This window comes from Heptranchias perlo, chromosome 38, assembly GCF_035084215.1.
Source record: "Heptranchias perlo isolate sHepPer1 chromosome 38, sHepPer1.hap1, whole genome shotgun sequence".
In the NCBI taxonomy this organism is placed as follows: Eukaryota; Metazoa; Chordata; class Chondrichthyes; order Hexanchiformes; family Hexanchidae; genus Heptranchias; species Heptranchias perlo.
In genome coordinates this window covers 4,321,706-4,335,407 of record NC_090362.1, presented here as the reverse complement: position 1 = coordinate 4,335,407, position 13,702 = coordinate 4,321,706, and the positions used below count along the sequence as shown (strand labels likewise).

The window sequence follows — 13,702 nt, the reverse complement described above, 5'->3', positions numbered from 1 at the left end:
TGATGAACCCCCACAGGACAGAGAAAAATCAGGACATTTAAATGTGGGCTGATCAAAACCTCCATTATTGACAATATAATTAATATTTTAATGACTAGCAAGGTTAGAACTACTGACACCCAACTCAATCAACAGGATTCTTAATAAAACTGAATTCACTACTTAAGTAGTGCAGTCAATCTGGTGAAAAGCCAAACAGCTACAGGTGTAACCAGGTATCTCGCTGCAAAGTAAGTCTCCAGTTGTTAAGATGGTTTGCAGTTACTTACCAACAGCGAGCTCTTCATAAACTGCAAATCTCACCTTGCCGATTTTTCCTAATTCGCCAGTTAAGATTTCATTTCTCTAGACTCTACAACCAAACTAATTAAAAAAAAAGCAGAGACAGGCATATAGTAAAATTAGTAGTTTAGTCTTAAGACAACTGAGATTTATTAAGCACATTGTACTTGCTACTATATAAATGTTAATGCACATCAAGAAATTTTTAACGGACTGAATAAATATGGATTGCTTAACAGCATGTTAAATAAGATCTAGGTCATGATGGGCAGAACAAATATGTATTTGTTCAGGCAAAATCAACTGTGTTCACAGAACTTCATAGGCTGAGAATCAAATTTGAGCATGATTAGCTCTTCATTAATAAAACAATATTTATAAAACTCAGTATTGGTATTTGTGAAGAATCATTTAACCATGAAAATCATTTTCCCCCTGAAAGTACTTAACAGCAGTTAAGAAAATTGCACAAACAAGTAGGGTTGCCAACTCTGGTTGGATGTATTCCTGGAGGTTTCATCACATGACCTTCTGCCTCGAACCGCCCCCGCCCCCATGCTCCCCCCATTGGTCCATCCTCCAGGCGCACTGCTTTCCCACAGCCAATTAGATTAATCTTGACTGTCAGTGAAAGTCTTTTTTCCCCAATCTCCAATATTTTTATAATTAATAAATGAAGGCGTTCAAAGGAAGTGCAAAAAAACCCCACAATTTTGTTTGTTGTCCCTATGATTTTTCTCCTTGCAGCAATATTCTGGAGATTAATCTTCAATTCCTGGAGACTCCAGGACAATCCTGAAGGGTTGGCAACCCTACAAACACACGAGGTGTCCACTTAAATAAGGATCTACAAATCAGTTCAAAAAGGAGCTACATCTATTAGTTTAACTACTGCAGATTTAAACAAATGGACTCTGCATGGCATCGATCCACATGTGGGTCTGAATGCTGTTCATATAACCACCGCACAAAGCAGCACAGGAACAAACAGCACTGACATCAATCCATCAGGCCGGCAAATCAGTCAAGTTCACAATCTCGCTACACCAGCTGAAGGCAAAGAGTTATAAATAGATCAGAGTTATGCTGAATCTACAGGCCGTGTCCTGAGCTAAATTGCAGCAATTACGGAAGAAAGTTTACAGTACTCGTTTACAACCTTTTTGTTCGGAAAGAGGGGGAAGCGAGGGAGGGACGGAGGGAGAGGAAACGTGGTTTTGTACTCTAGACGATTCCACCGCGAATGTCCATGTTGTGCTGGGAGAGCGCCCTGATCGCCAAACGTTATCTGGGTCGGTGGTTGGCCAAAAGAAAGTCTTTGTCTCCGCACGTGACACAAAGTTTGAGATTGCGAACTGAGCCGCCCGCAGTGAGAAAAGCCCAGGCACCCATGAGCAGCGTGATGACGTATACTGGAATCAGGCTCCCTTCATACTGAGGATTCACAAACGTCTGTATTGAGAGAAGAAAAAAAACAAAGTGGATTGAAAGGAAAATGCATCGTTCTGAACCAACAGCACGAGACGAGGCCAGGAGAAACCTCGATTCTGTTCAAAAGCGTTGAAGGAAATCGCGTCCACAGTTTGTTGAATTTTACCATCTGATTTTAGAATTCAGACAAATGGATTAAATTACTCAAGCACTGCACTTCATTACACAAAATTCCAACTCATTAAGGTGAAAACTGCAAAAAAAAAAATCATAAAATTGTTGGGAGCAAAACTCAAGACCCCAAATGGTGTTAAAGATGTAGAAAGCAGTCAACATCTCATTAAAAAAAATTAGAACTGCATAAGTTTACTGCACAGGAGGCCGTTCAGCGCATCGTGTCTGTGCGAGATCTTTGCTAGGCCAATCTAAGACTAACCCCACTGCCCCGCTCACTCTCCACATCCTTTTATCTTCCTCTGCTTCAAATATTTATCCAATTTGCCTTTTAAAAAGAAAGTTCTCTGCCTCAGCCACTCCTTAGAATCATAGAATGGTTACAGCACAGGAGGTGGCCATTCGGCCCATCGAGCCCGTGCCTCGTCGCACAGCGTTCTACGATTCCCACTCCCCATGACTATTCAATGACCCCACCCCGTGGATAATGTAGGACGTTAGTTGAGGACAGGATCAGATCCAGCTGTGAGGCCTTCCATTATCTCACAGATTGCTAATACGAAGAATGGCCAATTTGGCAGGGTATCAATGACTGCAAAGGAACAACAGAAAATTAGAAAAAAAATCCCTTATGAGTTACTTGTATTAAACCGTGGCAAATTATCCCTAGTTTACTCAAAACACACATTCAAAGCTGTACAGCGCACACCACTAACCTACCAGCTGCAAATACACGCTTATAAGATTTTCAGACCGTTTTTTATCTCACCAGAGGCAGGTTTAACTTGAGCTATTTTGACGACAGGGCATTAACACTTACCACACTGGACACCACAAGGTGGCTCAGTAGGACTGCAGCCAGTGCCCACCATCTCTTCTTCTCACAGGCATCAAAGGAGACAACTCCCCAGAACACGTGCAGCAGAATGATGGCCAGGGTCATAAATGCTACGACACAAAGGCAGACAGATTTGCATTTATTTAGCGCCTTACACAACCTCAGGACGTCCCAAAGCGTTTTACAGTCCTCAGTCAGTAAAAACTTGAAACTGATGTCCCCCCCACCTTAACACCGATTCCTCAACCAGCAGAGCTCGTCTTTCATTATCCGTCCCATCAAAATCCTTCACAATTTGAAAAAAAGGACTCTTCTTAGCTTTCTCTACTCCAGTGAAAATAGTCCCAGTTTCTCAAGGCTCTCCTCATAACTATAGTTCCCCATCCCTGGCATCACCCTGGGAATCTAGTCATGTCCTTTCTATAATGGGGCGATCAAACATGCACACCATATTCTTTAACTGTGGCCTAACCACGTGCTCAGGTCATCAGATGATACGTTTACAGAACTGCTCATTCCCCCTCTTGCTACGTTGAAACTGCCCCACAGAACTGAAATAGCCTCTGAGCACGATCATTCAGGTAGCAAGGCCCTCCCCCACTCTATTCAGTCGATTGTTAATAGACCTGTTGTTTTTGTTCAGCCCTGGAGAACAGAAGATAGGGAGTTTGCAGGGTCTCAGCCATCGTACAGTAAAACAAAAATTCACCTACCTGAAACAAGAAAATAATGTGATGACTCCCCATGAATACCAACGGTCCCGGGACCCAAGGAATCAGCGAGGATATTTACAACAGAGAAGGCTCCGCTCATAATACCGAAACCCAGCCCTGAAACTGTGCAAAACACATCCTTATTTAAAATACAATGGAATCCTATTGTAGAGGTAGATACAGGAAAAGGCCAATCACTCCACAAACAGGACTTTCCTCCACTGCTGGAACCTACAAGATCCTAAACCATATCAACCGGTCATGACGCCGAGAGCAGAGACTAGGAAGTCCCCAAGTTTTTGCTGAATAAGCTGATATCAGCGAATGATGGGGCCATTGTAGTCGATCTCTGCGTGCCCAGGCTGGGGTACCCATTCCTGGTGCCCGCTGGAAGGTGCCATGCGCGGACAGTGTCGTGTGCAGGCAGGTCGGGTCTCGGCTGCAATGCTGTCCAGTTCAACAGTCTTACAATTCGCTGGGGTTTCAGGCGATAGGTTGGGTTATTAACCTCTCTGGGGTTTCAGGCGATAGGTTGGGTTATTAACCTCTCTGGGGGTTCAGGTGTTGGGTTATTAATCTTTGGGGGTTCAGGTGATATGTTGGGTTATTAATCTTTGGGGGTTCAGGTGATATGTTGGGTTATTAATCTTTGGGGGTTCAGGTGATATGTTGGGTTATTAATCTTTGGGGGTTCAGGTGATATGTTGGATTATTAATCTTTGGGGGTTCAGGTGATATGTTGGTTATTAACCTCTCTGGGGTTCAGGTGATATGTTGGGTTATTAATCTTTGGGGGTTCAGGTGATATGTTGGATTATTAATCTTTGGGGGTTCAGGTGATATGTTGGGTTATTAATCTTTGGGGGTTCAGGTGATATGTTGGGTTATTAATCTTTGGGGGTTCAGGTGATATGTTGGATTATTAATCTTTGGGGGTTCAGGTGATATGTTGGGTTATTTGCTTGGATCATTGCTTTGATATCCGCCTTATAATGGGGTGCAAAGAACGGTAGACAGTACTTCTACAGTAACTAAGGTCTTGTACAAGTTCAATGTTATTCCCTTGCTTTTGTATTCTGTGACTGTAGACATTCTGTTATTGAGCCTTACCATAAGCCAGCTGTCTAATGGAGATAGGCACCACCTCTTCTTGACTTATAGCCAGTAAACCTTCATTTGCCTTCCTGAAAGTTTCAGCAACAGAATGCACAGGTTAGCCAGAGATATCCACAACAGTAAGGTGGTAAACATTAAGACTGTTACTAGATAAGAAATTGAATTGTGTTTATCATGCAGCTACGTGTTAACCTTATAAATTCAGAATTTCTTTGAAATAGAATACATTTAACAAAGAAATCCAGAACCCATTCAATTTAGGGTTCCCTTGTTCAGTAACGCTATCACTCTGTGTTACGAAGCCACATGGACCAGAAGGTGCTGGCTCAATTCCAAGTTAGCTAATCTGAGCTAGGACAACTAGCCGCGATCCCCTAATGGAAAGTGCACATGTTGACATTGGGTCAAAACATCAGACTCGGATGTAATGCCCTTCACAGTTGAATAGCCTGCCGACAGTCGTCGCCTAGTCTCCTGTGTGGACCATGGACATGTGGGTGAGACGCTACAAGGCTGACGGTGCCCGGGGAACTGAACCCCACCTTCAGGAGATGAGCAGTGACAAGGGGGAGAAAGAGTTCTGGTGATTGGATGAAACCCACGTCAAAACAATGGCCAAATTCTTTCTTTTTTTTTGAAAAAAACCGACTGCCAATTCAATCTATTTTCACAGTAGCAACGTTAAGTTATATTAAAAACATAAATACCCGCTTGGCAAGGTAATCGATGGCCACCGAATCCCCCTCTACGTGAGTCACTGCCTTTGGGAGGAGAGCAGATAAGACACGGAGGCGAAGGAACAAGCAGTGAACTGAGAGTTTCACACTGAATACTGGCTAAAGGGATGCTCCACAGAGCAGCTGCTCGAGCCATTCCCAGCTCCTTGGGATTATCCTGACCTTATGGGCTGGTGGATCTGACTCAGGGGGAACCCAAACTGACTTCCAAGTTTTTCCTTACTTCATTTTAATAGGGTGGCTTGGAAAAGGACCATTTTTTTGTTGCTGGTTGGAGTCAGTGAAGAGTCAAATAAAAATTGTCACACAGTGAGGAGAGGGGTTAGGTGAAACTTCTTGGAAGATTGTTAAGAGTGTGACTGGATAAATATTTCAAGCAGAGGAAGATACAGTGCAAGGAGGAAGAGGCAGGGCAGTGCGATTAGTCTTGGTTGCTCTATCAAAGAGCCAGCACAGACTCGATGGGCTGAATAGCCTCCTCTATGCTCTAAACGTCTATGGCTATATTTAGCTGCAATGGCATTTCTAAGCAGGGTTGAACTAAACATCTTGACAGTGCTCGCAGGCTCACACACAACTGCACAAAACCCACCACAGGATATTTTCCAAGTGTTGAAACTGCAATGGCAATTTTGTGTTTTATATTTTACTTTGTATTTTGTTTGAAGGTTTGGGTGGGAATTCAGTGACCAATTCCAGATGTGTGACTGGAGGTGATAACCTAACTATAGTGAAGGACATACATCAAACACCAGTAACTACACCCCAGGCCTCTCCGGAGATCTACTGGTTAAAAAAATAAGTACAATAGTTAAAAGTTTCATAGGGATAAGCTTTTATAAAGAATTAAACTGCCTGAATACAAGGGTGGGGGGAGGGCTGGGTTTATACACAAGATGGTGACAGCGTTGGGATTGGAGGCTTCAAGAAAGTCACTCCATAGAGCCACCTAGTGGTCTGAACCTGCCGTTACATCATGGAAGTTGACATAGCAATTTACAATGTGAATGGGAAAGCAAGACCAAAACTTGTAACAAAAGGAAGAAAGATTTGTGGACTGGAAGGGTACACTCTGCACAAGACTTCTACTAATAGATATTTCTACATGTATTATGTGGACTAACGCTATTATACAACATTATTATGGAATATTCCAGTTATTTGTCAACTAGACTTGTGAAATGCTACTAAAGCCAGTAAAAATAACCCAGGCTATTAGGAGTTAATTCAAGACAAGTAGTTTGCTTTAAAACAACGTGAGCTGATGTTTTCTTACTTCAGTAGCTTATAGTAACCAAATCGAATGAGCTCTTGAAGCAGCACTGAGAAAATGACTCCAAACATGAGGAGTCCTTTCTGCACCACAGCATCGTTTTTGTCACTCAGTTGCACAGCAACAATCCACACGAGTGACGACAACAACAGAGACACCAGCCAGAAGAAGGCCCTACGAGAAAAACAGAGCAAAGCGTTAACTCCAAGGTTTCACATTCCACACTTCAGACACAACTGATCATTGTTTGCATTATAAAATCAACAGATTGGTCAGTCGAGTGGCTGACATGCAGAAACACATCCCCACGTTTAGTCCCTCTCACCCCGCACCTCGCTGACCGACATTAGCTCCCAGTCCCACACTGTCTCGAATTTAAAATTCTTATCCTTGATTTCAAATCCCCTCCGTGGCTTCACCCCTCCCTATCTCTGTAACCTCCTCCCTCCAGTCCTACAACCCTCCGAGATCTCCACGCTCCTCCGATTCTGACCACCCCCCACTCCCTTTGCCCCACCATTGGCAGCCGTGCCTTCACCTCTGGAATTCCCTCCCTAAACCTCTCCACCTCCCTCTCTAAGACCCTCCTCATAACTCTCCATGACCAGGCTTCTAGTCACCCATCTTAATATCCCCATCTTTGGCTCGGGTCCATTTTTACCTGATTGCCCTTCTGTAAAGTACTTTAGGACATTTTCTATGTTAAAGGCGCTACGTAAATGCAAATGGCTGCAGTGTGTACCATCCACAAGATGCACTGCAGCAACTCGCCAAGGCTGCTTCGACAGCACCCGCGACCTCCACCATCTAGAAGGACAAGAGCAGCAGGTACATGGGAACAACACCACCTGCACGTTCCCCTCCAAGTCACACACCATCCCGTCTTGGAAATATATCACCGTTCCTTCATCGTCGCTGGGTCAAAATCCTGGAACTCTCTACCTAACAGCACTGTGGGAGAACCTTCACCACACGGACTGCAGCAGCTCATCACCACCTTCTCAAGGGTAATAAATGCTGGCCTTGCCAGCGGCGCCCACAACCCATGAATTAATTTTTTAAAAAAAGTTATTGTAAGCATTTCCAAACAAAGCTACTGAGAAATCCACACAGGTAGAGTTTCTATCTGCCCAACACAAAGTGCAGTCTCTCTTGCAGGTTTCATACCCACTTACACAAGTCAGGGAGCTTAGGCTGATTGGACTCTCACACTACCCATGCACACTCTTGGACTCACAAGCGTGCACAGGTGTACTGCTGAAGCTTAACCAGCACAAAGCACTGGTAAGCTGCTTGTCCAGCTTGGACAATTCTTCCCTTGAAAGACACTGGTTTGCCGGGGTTATTTGAAGCAGAGTGAAGAAAATCAGCCGCACTGTCTGTGGATCAACGCTGCTCGTGCTTTTTGTTTGACCGCGTATATACGAAGTAGAATGTAGCGCCATCACGATAAACCGAGACCGGCCGATATCACGATAAACCGAGACCGGCCGATATCACGATAAAACGAGACCGGCCGATATCACGATAAAACGGGACCGGCCGATATCACGATAAAACGAGACCGGCCGATATCACGATAAAACGAGACCGGCCGATATCACGATAAACCGAGACCGGCCGATATCACGATAAACCGAGACCGGCCGATATCACGATAAACCCGGGCCGACCGATATCACGATAAACCCGGGCCGACCGATATCACGATAAAACGAGACCGGCCGATATCACGATAAAACGAGACCGGCCGATATCACGATAAAACGAGACCGGCCGATATCACGATAAAACGAGACCGGCCGATATCACGATAAAACGAGACCGGCCGATATCACGATAAAACGAGACCGGCCGATATCACGATAAAACGAGACCGGCCGATATCACGATAAACCCGGGCCGACCGATATCACGATAAACCGAGGCCGGCCGATATCAAGATAAACCCGGGCCGACCGATATCACGATAAACCCAGGCCGACCGATATCACGATAAACCGGGGCCGGCCGATATCACGATAAACCGAGACCGGCCGATATCACGATAAACCGAGACCGGCCGATATCACGATAAACCGAGACCGGCCGATATCACGATAAAATGAGACCGGCCGATATCACGATAAAACGAGACCGGCCGATATCACGATAAACCCGGGCCGACCGATATCACGATAAACCCGGGCCGACCGATATCACGATAAAACAAGACCGGCCGAGAATCAGGGAAAATACAGACCACAGGCTCACTGAAGTCAATGTCACAACTTAGTAATAAGGAAATCAGTGAGCAAATAAATCAAGTACCTGGAGGCCACTAATTGGGCAGCTGAGCCATGAAAACGTGAGTCGTGAATGCGTTCAAGAATCGGGAGCCGAGATCCTGTACAGAAAAGGTCGGTGGCACTTTCTCAATGCTTTAACGTACCACAAATTACAAACCAAACTCGAAGGCATCGGAATTGCTGGATGAAAAAAGACCACAGTCCATCTCGTCTCCTTCTACCATGATACAACGATAATGGAGTTGTTGACTAATCATATCTGTCAATGAGTCTACAACAGACCCAGACACGAGGTGAGGGAAACTCCCAGTGATGGAGAGCTTTGGGAACCATAGGTCCTCCCGAACATGCTACACTTACCACATGTCACGTCTCAAATTATTCATATACCAATGCCACATGGAAGTTCAGAAACACGGACCACACAAAGACCTAAACATGACAAGAACCTGAAGATGAATCTGCACACCCTACAATCCCTCTCCGGAAAAAGAAAAGTTTCGATCCAACCTCCACCTTCGCCACTAAAAACCAGTCATTCACAGATCAGCACCTGGGGCAAGGTAACTCCCTTTGAAAGATGCCCTGATTCAGAAGCTGTGCACAGTTTTGCCTGGTTCCTTGGTCACGCTCTGTGTGCACGGAGAGAGGCCAGTGACGTGCCAAGTGCCAGCTCACCCTGTCCTGCAGTCCTGCCCGATCCGACCCAGGGCTCTCCTACTTCTGCGCCTGAGCTAAACTTAAAATACCCAAAGGACCGAAAACAGTTCTCCGCTGATTTGTGCCCCTTTATTTCCCTTTTACGTTCAGCTTGCTAGGGGCGAGAACAGGTAGTTAGGGACAATCACTGGCAGCGTGAGCTTGGGCTGTTTTGCGGAGCATGCTAGTTTGTAGAGTCACCATGGGGCACAAACAGGGCAGTTCAGTAGATCAGTGGGCGCCATGAAATGCAGCGTACAAATTATACCACCAGGTCGCCAGACAAGGTATCAAAGGTCAAGACTCAATTGGCAAGCTGAAGCACCCTCTGCGAATTCTACTCAAAAACAGGAATAAAGTTGAACCCCCCACTCCAGCCCAAATATTAGCATATTAAAGCTGCAGGGAGAGATGCTTCAGTCAGCTTGGATCAGTTTGCAGCACTCTCACATCTAATTCAGAAGTGCATAATCTAGGCTAACACCGCAGTACAGTAGCCGGGGAGCATTGTCGGAGGTGCTGTCCTTCAGGTGAGACATGAAATCGAGGCCCCGTTTGCCCGTTTAGGTAGAAGTTAAAATTTGTCATGCTTTGGCTGTTCGGGCCAACCTTCCTCCCTAAAGCCAAACCACCAAAAATATTAACTCGTCATTTGCCTCATTTCTCCCAAACATTCATTGATGACCTCACTACATGGGTTTGGGCTCACCTAATCCCACTGGCCAACTGGATGACTGCCCTAAGTAATGAGCAGCCTTTCATGTGGAACTTTATGAAAAACTTTCTGGATGTCTGTTGAGAGTTGTGTGCTCATTGATTCCTAGTGTAAGGAGGAGTAATGGGAGCAGCATTGGGGAAGGAAATGGCAGTTCAAGATTATAAGAATAAAAAGTCAGGAGGTTGCTACAGTGACAGAAACAGCAACGCAACACGAGAGGGCAACAACGACATTTTTCCCACTCGATATTTTCGAACCCTCGCCCCACAAGGAATAAAAGCCCACTTCAGAGCTCAAGTAGGAACAAAGGGGCCAATAGAGCAGGTCTTCATTTGGTGGGGGGCAGCTCTAAGCCTGACATTTAATGTACAGCTTAATTCAAACCAAGGTAAATACACCAACTGTTCTGTCACCTCCTTATTGTACTGTGCAGTTATATCATCACTCCCCTTACCACACTGGTGGGGAAATCATCAGCTGGCAACCAGTTGCTGCAACACAAGGGTCCATTTTAAACTTCTATCTCTTACTGTCAGGTCTGCCTGTACCAGGACACATTTAAAGTCCATAGTGTATCTGAGGTCAGAGACGGGACTGATCACAATCTGGGCTTCACCGTGTTGCTGGACATCCGAGAGTCACTCATTTCAGAAATAAAACCCTGCAACAACTTGCATTTATGCAACACCCTTAACATAAGCATCACGAGGTGCTGCACCGTCAGAGGTAGATAGGGGGCGAGACGGGGGGGGGGGGGGGGGGGGGGAAGGGGGCGAGACGGAGGAGGGGGTCAGACGGGGGGGGGAGGAGGGGGTCAGACGGGGGGGGGGAGGAGGGGGTCAGACGGGGGGGGGAGGAGGGGGTCAGACGGGGGGGGGGAGGAGGGGGTCAGACGGGGGGGGGGGGAGGAGGGGGTCAGACGGGGGGGGGGAGGAGGGGGTCAGACGGGGGGGGGGAGGAGGGGGTCAGACGGGGGGGGGAGGAGGGGGTCAGACGGGGGGGGGAGGAGGGGGTCAGACGGGGGGGGAGGAGGGGGTCAGACGGGGGGGGGAGGAGGGGGTCAGACGGGGGGGGGAGGAGGGGGTCAGACGGGGGGGGGGGAGGAGGGGGTCAGACGGGGGGGGGGGAGGAGGGGGTCAGACGGGGGGGGAGGAGGGGGTCAGACGGGGGGGGGGGAGGAAGGGGTCAGACGGGGGGGGGGGGGGAGGAAGGGGTCAGACGGGGGGGGGGGGGGGGAGGAAGGGGGCGAGACGGAGGGGGGGGGGAAGGGGGCGAGACGGAGGGGGGGGGAAGGGGGCGAGACGGAGGGGGGGGGGAAGGGGGCGAGACGGAGGGGGGGGAAGGGGGCGAGACGGAGGGGGGGGGGAAGGGGGCGAGACGGAGGGGGGGGGAAGGGGGCGAGACGGAGGGGGGGGGAAGGGGGCGAGACGGAGGGGGGGGGAAGGGGGCGAGACGGAGGGGGGGGGAAGGGGGCGAGACGGAGGGGGGGGGAAGGGGGCGAGACGGAGGGGGGGGGAAGGGGGCGAGACGGAGGGGGGGGGAAGGGGGCGAGACGGAGGGGGGGGGAAGGGGGCGAGACGGAGGGGGGGGGGAGGGGGCGAGACGGAGGGGGGGGGGAAGGGGGCGAGACGGAGGGGGGGGGAAGGGGGCGAGACGGAGGGGGGGGGGAAGGGGGCGAGACGGAGGGGGGGGGAAGGGGGCGAGACGGAGGGGGGGGGGAAGGGGGCGAGACGGAGGGGGGGGGGAAGGGGGCGAGACGGAGGGGGGGGGGAAGGGGGCGAGACGGAGGAGGGGGGGGAGGAGGGGGGGGTCAGACGGGGGGGCGGGGGAGGGGGTCAGACGGGGGGGCGGGGGAGGGGGTCAGACGGGGGGGGGGGGTCAGACGGGGGGGGGGGGGGTCAGACGGGGGGGGCGGGGGTCAGACGGGGGGGGGGGGGTCAGACGGGGGGGGAGGGGGTCAGACGGGGGGGGGAGGGGGTCAGACGGGGGGGGGAGGGAGGGGGTCAGGGGGGGGGGAGGGGGTCAGACGGGGGGGGGGGTCAGACGGGGGGGGGGGGGTCAGACGGGGGGGGGAGGGGGTCAGACGGAGGGGTGAGATGGGAGGGGGGGTGGGGGGTTTACCAGCCCTCGGTCCTGACCTGCCTCCCACACCACACCCCTCCCCTTGTGTTTACTGCTCCCTCCCGGCGATCCCCCGCCGCCTGTGTCCCGGGGCCGGTGCGAGGTTTAAGGCCGAGGCCGCGCCCTCACCCTGCGATCAGGAAGATAACCCGGAGCGGCTCCCGGGCGACGGTGAAGAGGAAGAGGGAGAGCGCGGGCCCGAAGGCGATGAACGTGCAGCCGAAGAACACGGCCGAGGTCATCCCGCCGCCGCCTCCCAGCTGCTGGACTCCCGCTCCCGCTCCCACATCGGCACCAAAACCCCGCCCGCAGGCTCGACCGACTCGGCTCACGGCAGCTCCCAGACCGGCAACAGGAGGCGGCGGCGCCGGGAGAGAGAGGCCGCACTCCCGCTACAGCGCCCCCTCCCGGCCCCCGGCCGCACTCCCCAAACAGCGCCCCCTCCCGGCCCCCGGCCGCACTCCCGCTACAGCGCCCCCTCCCGGCCCCCGGCCGCACTCCCGCTACAGCGCCCCCTCCCGGCCGCACTCCCGCTACAGCGCCCCCTCCCGGCCCCCGGCCGCACTCCCGCTACAGCGCCCCCTCCCGGCCCCCGGCCGCACTCCCGCGACAGCGCCCCCTCCCGGCCCCCGGCCGCACTCCCCAAACAGCGCCCCCTCCCGGCCCCCGGCCGCACTCCCCAAACATTGGCATGAACCAATGTTGCATTTATATAGCGACTTGAACATCGTGAAACGTCCCAAGGCGCTTCACAGGACAAAATTTGACACTGAACCACATAGAGAGATATTAGGACAGGTGACCAAAAGCTTGGTCAAAGAGAGAGGTTTAAGGAAAGTCTTAAAGGGGGAGAAAGAGGCGGAGGGGTTTAGGGAGGGAATTCCAGAGATTAAATCCGAGACGGCTGAAGGCACGGCCGCCAATGGTGGAATTAAAATCGGGGATGCGCAAGAGGCCAGAATTGGAGGAGCGCAGAGATCTCGGAGGGTTGTAGGGCCGGAGGAGGTGACAGCGATAGGGAGGGGGGCGAGGCCGTGGAGGGATTTGAACCAAGGCCTCACTCCTAATTCACTCGTGTGGCTCCTCAGCCCACTGTCTCTGGTTTGTGTCACTTTTCCTGCTTGGTTCTAACAACGATAATTTGCATTTATTACGTATCGCGTGTTTAATGTAGAGAAATGTCCCAGGGCGCCTTATAGAGGCGTAATCAAAAAATGGACACTGAGTCACGGGAGGAGATATTAGGAAGGGTGACCAAAAGCTTTGTCAAAGAGATGAATTTTAAGGAGGGTCTTAAAGGAGGAGCAGGAGT

The 13,702-nt window shown here is 50.4% G+C and overlaps 1 protein-coding gene across 1 annotated transcript; it reads right to left on the bottom strand.

The window, feature by feature from the left end:
• Positions 1 to 391: 391 nt before the first annotated feature.
• Positions 392 to 12,770, bottom strand: aph1b (APH1B gamma secretase subunit). The gene is made up of 6 exons (XM_067973314.1): positions 12,520 to 12,770; positions 6,568 to 6,738; positions 4,549 to 4,622; positions 3,439 to 3,561; positions 2,708 to 2,835; positions 392 to 1,734 (listed from the first exon to the last, which is right to left on the bottom strand). The coding sequence occupies exons 1-6, from the start codon at positions 12,630 to 12,632 to the stop codon at positions 1,567 to 1,569; spliced, it is 777 nt and encodes a 258-aa protein (XP_067829415.1). The 5' UTR covers positions 12,633 to 12,770; the 3' UTR covers positions 392 to 1,566.
• Positions 12,771 to 13,702: the final 932 nt, after the last annotated feature.